General features: G+C 35.9%; 1 protein-coding gene across 1 annotated transcript; it reads left to right on the forward strand.

The window, feature by feature from the left end:
* Positions 1-2,461: 2,461 nt before the first annotated feature.
* On the forward strand, positions 2,462-5,930 carry LOC104119312 (large ribosomal subunit protein eL18y). The gene is made up of 4 exons (XM_009630779.4): positions 2,462-2,696; positions 2,793-2,921; positions 3,028-3,210; positions 5,602-5,930. The coding sequence occupies exons 1-4, from the start codon at positions 2,604-2,606 to the stop codon at positions 5,758-5,760; spliced, it is 564 nt and encodes a 187-aa protein (XP_009629074.1). The 5' UTR covers positions 2,462-2,603; the 3' UTR covers positions 5,761-5,930.
* The last annotated feature ends 1,307 nt before the right edge of the window (positions 5,931-7,237 follow it).

Below are 7,237 nucleotides of genomic sequence, written 5' to 3' on the forward strand. Positions count from 1 at the left end.
GAACCATTATGTCAATCACCACCAACGTCATTGTTATTATTGCTATCTTTTGGAGTGTGTTCCATAAAATAAAATAAAAAAATTTGCAACACCGTGTAAATTAAAATTATAAACTATACACATTTAAATGCTAAGAACAAATAGGCTTAATTATCCAGTATTCAAGTCAAAAGACTATTTTTATAATCAGACATAGATAAAAATTCAGTCACCTTAATATTAGAAAAAGAAGAAGAAAATGGGGCCGAAAAAATAAATGCATTGTAATAAGGAAGATGAAAAATTATAAGGTTGTGATACAGACTATAGAGATACAAGTATGGATTCTGCAATACTTAAGATAATATGTGATTTATTAAATGGAGGCATCTATATATGGAGGATATGTAATGTTGTGCATTTGAGAGTGAATTCTAGTTAGATCTAGCATTCTCACACTAGGTTCAATTAAACTAGTAGCGACAAATGGACAAGTTGAGTTATAATTTGGCAGGTTAAAATGGGATGAACTAATAAATGGGTCATTGCCTAACCCTTCCCAAATATTACTTGGGCTAAAATGAGCTGAATCAATATAGGCTAAATAGTGGGTTATAGTCCAACCGCCCAACTTGACCCAATATTTTTACAATGTAATATCCTTTTGTTTTTTATGTAAGACAACCTATGTCATGAGAAATTTTTACTTTTTTTTGTATATGTTCTCTTTTATTTTGAATTTTCTTTTTGCAAGACACCATCAACAGCTCTTTCTGTGACTACAATCACAACTAATTCGATTTCTTAGATCTGGTAGTATTGACCTTGTTAATAATTTGTTATTGTTAAACATTACTGGAAAATTTAGAGAATCATTTAATTTGCAAGGTAAATTCTTGTGAATAATACTAAGTGGTTGTGAGTTCGAGTCACCCCAAGAACAAGGTGGAGAGTTCTTGGAGAGAGGGAACCGAGGGTCTATCAGAAACAGTCTCTCTACCCTAGAGTAACGGTAAGGTCTGCTTACACACTAATATGAGATCTATTATTTCACTTTTAAGATTAAATTAATTCCTATTTTATTTTAAATATTCTAAAGAGTATGATTGATCCACAAATGTGATTTATGAAAAGAACAAGTGCTTTAACCATAAAATTATATTTCATCATCAAATTATAAATTAAAATCCACCTTGCTGGACAAGGAATTACTCCTATTTTTATTTGATTGAGCATCATCGGAGGTTCACATATGTCTTCAAGAGAGAAATTTGGATACTCACGTGTGTCATAGTTGGGCACTATCATGAGTCAATTTGACCTAGTATTTTTTCATGGGTTACTTTGGACTAGCCTAATAAGCCCATCAACAAAATCACTCTAGCCCAAAATCATTAGCACTTGGGTGGGTTACATGAGTTCGTACATGTTTTGTCATCCCTAAATTGAACTCATAACTTTCGATTCATAGTATAAATTTATGTGTAATATTCATTAAAATTGTAACAGAGAGTAGATATGAATCTAAAATGTTAAAATACAATGTGTTCAATGGTAAAAACATCAAAATTGAACCCATAAAATTTAAATCCTCAATTCGTCTCTAATTACAATCACATTTTCATGGCAATAATCAGAATATTTCAAGTAAACCTTTTCAACTTACAAAGATTCTTCACCGAAATAAATAGGATTGGTCTAATGAGAGGGAAGTTAATGTAGCCAGTTTCTTAAGGCAATATGGTCAAGGAGAATGGGGTTTTAAAAAAACTTGAAAATGAGACGAGTTGGAGAAATTTCTACAAATATATATATATATGGGTACTCACTGAGGGTTAATATTGGAGGGCCTACGGAGAGGTAGAGGTAGGCCAAAGAAAAGGTGGAGAGAGCTAATTAAGTAAGACATGACACAGTTTCAGCTGAACGAGAACATGACCCTTAACAGGAAGATATGGAGGTCGAAGATTAGGGCAGTAGAGTAGATAGTTTAGAGTGTTCATAGCAGTAGTATTGGCACGCAATCTCGTTTTCTGTTGGTAGTAGGTTTTTACGACTAACCGTTATTTTCTTTCATTGTTGATCACCTTACTGTCTTATTGTTTTTATTCTGCTTTTATATGGCTTTTTAGTACTGTCCCTTCTTGTCTATATTTTCATTAATGGGAAGCTTATACTTTCCTGAGCCGAGGGTATATTGGAAACATACTCTCTATCCTCACAAGGTAGGAGTAAGGTCCCTCCCCAAACCCACAGGATATTATTGGGTATGCTGATGTTGTACTCGGTGAGGGTTAAAAGAAATTACGAAAATTTTCATCTAAAATAAAAAAAGAAGAAGAAGTTTTCTGTTCGGTTTTAATACGAATAAGGCACACAACCCTAACGCATAGGGAGGAATATAAATAAAAAAGAAAAAGTTAGTAAAGACGTGTTGAACATCTAAGTAAAGGTGCATAGGAGTTACTATAGACCTCAACAACAGAAAACACGGGGCAGCACAAACCTCTCTAAAAACCCTAGCTCCCCACTTCATTTCTTTCTTATGTTCATATAAGAGCCGACCCCTGCAGCTGCAGCCATTTCTCCATCACTCGTTCAGCGGAGTCCAGACCCGAGCAGCCATGGGTATCGATTTGAAGGCCGGAGGTAAGAGTAAGAAGACTAAGCGTACTGCCCCTAAATCTGACGATGTTTACCTCAAGCTCCTCGTCAAGGTATATCTCTAGTTAGTTTTAAATCTACTTTTTGTTTTTGTTCAGAATGTCTAAATGTTCGATTGCTTAAAGTTTGTTGCTCTATGTGTGTAATAGCTTTACCGGTTCCTGGTAAGGAGGACCGGAAGCAAGTTCAATGCGGTGATTCTCAAGCGGCTCTTCATGAGTAAGATCAACAAGCCTCCACTTTCTCTCTCGAGGTTGATCTCTTATGCCAAAGGAAAGGTATATTTTGTTAAGTTTTTCTTTGTTCAATATGTGTTTGATTAGATGTATATGTTATTTGTTTGTGGTTTTGATTAAAGTTGGGGTTTTTGAAATGTGTTTATAGGAGGATAAGGTTGTGGTGATTGTGGGTACTATTACCGACGATGTTAGGGCTTATGAAGTTCCAGCATTGAAGGTGTGTGCTTTGAGGTTCACTAAGACTGCCAGGGCTAGGATTGAGAAGGCTGGTGGCGAGTGCTTGACATTCGATCAGCTGGCTCTCAGGGCTCCACTTGGCCAGAACACGGTACTGAGTTACATCCTTATAGTTCTCTGCTACTCGCAGTATTTTATGGATCTTTGCTAGATATGAGTGATGTGTATTTATATGTTGCTACTTTTAATGTAGTAGTTGATGACTTTTAAGTTGCAAGACGGGGTGAGGTCCCATTTTCTCAGCTTTTGATGTTCCTTTTACAACCATTGTTTAACAGCTGACCTTTTTTCATGTATTAAAGGAATGGAATAACTTCTGAAATTGGATAATAACCTTGAGTGGATGAAAAACTTAGTGAGCCTTGATTCTCTTCAGTCACCACTAGCAAATTTGTTGGCCATAAGACAAGGGCCTTACACATTTCTTGTGTCGTTCATATCTTGCTAATGTGACTGTCAGTTCTTTTTTGTTTTAATAAAGCTATATGTGACCAGCGTTTGTGAATTTCATTGTGTTTTTTGTAGATACATGTCAAAGTGAACTAATGGTTCCTGTTAATAGGTTGAAAATGAACATTATTTATGGATTGACATGGTTAAAGATTAGTCTTTCACAGCATACCAGGGAAATAGTTGGTAAAGTGCAGTATTGTGTTGTGTCTAGTGTCAGTAAATGACTCATTGTCCATTGACATGATCGATTCATGTTCTTTGCAATTGGACTGTTTCCTCTTTATTTGTAATGTTCTTTTTCTTGGTGACCTCTGCTCCATCCCTTGCACCCTAGGTTTTTTGACTCTTGCTGTTCACTTGTCGCACATAGATCTTCTTGGTAATCTTCTTCTGATTTCAAAGATTTTATCTGTGCGTATAGCAAACCAGAAAAAGATTCTATCTGCTTAAGCCTTTTCCCAGCTGAATATGGAGTTGTGCTTCAATGTAATAGGATTACACTTTTTTCCAAATAATTATTATGTGATATATTATTTGAGTCTTTTTCTGGATGTCTGCAAATTTTTTTTTTGATAAATTTTATATTTTTAAATCTTGACAAATAAAGCAAAGAAAACTAATGCATGACCTTAGCTGTTTATTTGATGCACATAGTTCTTCTTGGGAATCTTATGATTTCAAAGATTTTATCTGTGCGTATAGCAAACCAGAAGGATCCTATCTGCTTAAGCCTTTCCGCAGCTGAATATGGAGTTGTGCTTCAATGTAATGGGATTACATCCCCCCCCCCCCCCCAATTATTGGCTATTTGTTTATTTCGTTTCCTAGGTCTGGTATTGATTCTGTTTTACCTCTTAGTATTATTCCGATGGTACCAGAAAAGGTTTCTAATAACTTGAGAACTTTCTTTGGTTTTGAAGATTTTTTTGTTTTGCTATGAGAAATCTTTAAGATGGTAGAGTATTCCGTATCCGCCTTTTTTATCTTTAAAAAGATAGCTGAGGGTCATATTTCTGTCACTCTACACATTAAAGCGTATCAGAAAGTTCCAGTTTTTTTGGATGTTGATATTTTCTATTGGTAAAGTGCAGTATTGTGGATGTGTCTGGTGACACTACATGACTCAATGAAGGAAATACGTGCTTTCATGTTAAACCTATTGACATCGTTTAGACATATTTTGTGATTGACTCACGCTCTTTGCATTCGGACTGTTTCCTCTGTATTTTGAATGTTCTTTTTCTTGGTACTTCTGCTCCGTTCCTTGCACCCTAGGTTTTATTGACCTTGGCTGTTCATTTGTCGCACATAGATCTTCTTGGTAATCTTCTTATGATTTCGAAGATTTTATCTGTGCGTATATCAAACCAGGAAAGGTCCTATCTGCTTAAGCCTTTTCCCAGCTGAATATGGAGTTGTGCTTCAATGTAATGGGATTACAATTATTTTCAAATAATTATTATGTGATATATTTTTGAGTCTAGTCTGGATGCCTGCAAATTTAAGAGGAACATTCTGAATTTTAAATCTTGTCAAAGATAGCAAAGAAAGCTATTGTATGACCTTAGCTGCTCATTTGATGCACATGGTTCTTCTTGGGAATCTTATGATTGCAAAGATTTTATCTGTGCGTATAGCAAACCAGAAGGATCCTATCTGCTTAAGCCTTTTGCCAGCTGAACATGGAGTTGTGCTTCAATGTAATGGGATTACATATTGTCCAAATAATTATTGGTTCTATTTGATTGGAAATTGTTTATTTTTTTTCTTAGGTCTAGTATTGAATATGTTAATCCTCTGAATATTATTCCAGTGGTACCAGCAAAGGTTTCTACTAACTTAAAGAATTTTCTTTGGTTTTATAGAATTTTTGTTTTGCTCTGAGAATGTTTAAGATGACAGTGTATTCCTTATCCAACATTTTATTTAAAAAAAATAGCTGATTATCATATTTCCTTCACTCCACAAATTGAAGAGTATCAGAAAGTCCCAGTTTGTTTGGATGTTGAGATTTTCTATTGATTTGCAGCTTCTCCTAAGGGGTCCTAAGAACGCACGTGAAGCAGTGAAGCACTTTGGTCCAGCTCCTGGTGTTCCACACAGCCATACCAAACCATTTGTGCGTTCTAAGGGCAGAAAGTTTGAGAGGGCTCGAGGAAGAAGAAATAGCAGGGGTTACAAGGCTTAGGTTGATTTCAGTTATTAACCTCAGAATGGTTTTTATCATTTGTAACGCTACAATGCAAGTTTTTGCAGACTCTAGTATGCAGTTGCAGCAAGTTGCTTATGTTTACTCGTCTTTGTCAAGGATATTTGAGCTCTATCAACTTTGATACCAAAGTTTTGGTTTAAAATGAATGTAGCCTATCAGTTTGCTTTAGTAAATGTCAAAAATTATGGGCTTGTTAATGCACTCCCGCCAACGTGTCTGTTGAATTCCTCATGTCTTTTGACTTCGCTATTCGGGAGTTGGGACTATCTCATGCCCCGGAAAATTTGTGGGTTTTGCAGCTTAGTAGCAGATGAGAACTTAAGCCTAGGGATGGTAATGGCCTTGGTGTTGGGTCCGGTACTCATTGCCCTTTTTTGTAATAATATACCCCTGCAATGCCTTTCTGCTGCAGCATAACCAACCACCTGCTGCCCTCCCTCTTTTGCTTCCGGGTAGTATCGCTCATATTCCTGCTGGTCTGAGCCTGAAATTTCTCGTCCTCTTTGCTCGGGCATATTACAGTGCTGATTACTCTCTTTTATTGGTGCTATTTGTATATCTTGCCCCTTTACAATTTTAAAATTAAAAAAATGACCCTTTTTAGATCTATTATACGTAAGAGACTTGTACATCATGCCCGTATAAGAAAACATAAGGTAGTACGGCATCAATTGGCAATACCATCCGCAAGTGGAAATTGGAATTCTCCGGATGGGATGGTGATCAGTATGAGGTCGGTATGGGAAGTGTTTGTACCATGAATTGCTTGAATGTACCATGAATTGCTGTTGCTTTTTTATTTTGGCCATTTGATAACTGTAGTTGCTTAATGGCCGTTTGGAGATAAATTTGTCATTACGGGTGTGTTTGGTATAACGGAAAATATTTTCTTGGAAAACAAGTAGTAATTTTATTCATTTTTCGGTGTTTGGTACGCACAAACTTCCAAACACATAAACCTCTGAACTCATAACTTTGGAACTTGTAAAATTTCGAACATGTAAATTGAAAGATGAAAAAACTAAAACTGAAAATATATTAAAAAAATATTTTTTTCGGGGGGAGGGGGAGGGGGATTGCAGAAAAACGAAAAAATAAAAATTTGAAATTACAAAACAAAAAGTAATTTTTTTTTGTGCGGGGTGGGGCAGTGAGGGGTGGGGTGGTGGGATGGGGGTGGGTGGTGCAGAAAAACAAAAAAACAGAAATTTGAAATTATATATTTTTTTTTTGCGGGGTAGTAAGGTGGGTGGTGACGAAAAAAAAAAACTGAAATTTGAAAAAATAAAAACCTTTTTTGAGAGAGGGAGTGTGGTGGGTAGGCATGGGGTGGGGTTCCGAAAAATATTTTCCTTGGTACCAAACACACCCTAAGTATCCTTTATAGTTATGGATGAGTGACCTCTCCACTTATCTTCAAACCTACATTAATTACTACAGATCATCGATCAAT

The sequence above is a fragment of the Nicotiana tomentosiformis genome, chromosome 1, assembly GCF_000390325.3.
Source record: "Nicotiana tomentosiformis chromosome 1, ASM39032v3, whole genome shotgun sequence".
Classification (NCBI taxonomy): domain Eukaryota; kingdom Viridiplantae; phylum Streptophyta; class Magnoliopsida; order Solanales; family Solanaceae; genus Nicotiana; species Nicotiana tomentosiformis.

Excerpts from the sequence above, each read along its gene's own strand:
- LOC104119312 (XM_009630779.4), top strand. The coding sequence starts at position 2,604 with ATGGGTATCGATTTGAAGGCCGGAGGTAAGAGTAAGAAGACTAAGCGT. Across the intron at positions 2,697-2,792 it reads ACCTCAAGCTCCTCGTCAAG|CTTTACCGGTTCCTGGTAAG; the intron begins GTATATCTCTAG and ends TGTGTGTAATAG. Across the intron at positions 3,211-5,601 it reads CTCCACTTGGCCAGAACACG|CTTCTCCTAAGGGGTCCTAA; the intron begins GTACTGAGTTAC and ends ATTGATTTGCAG.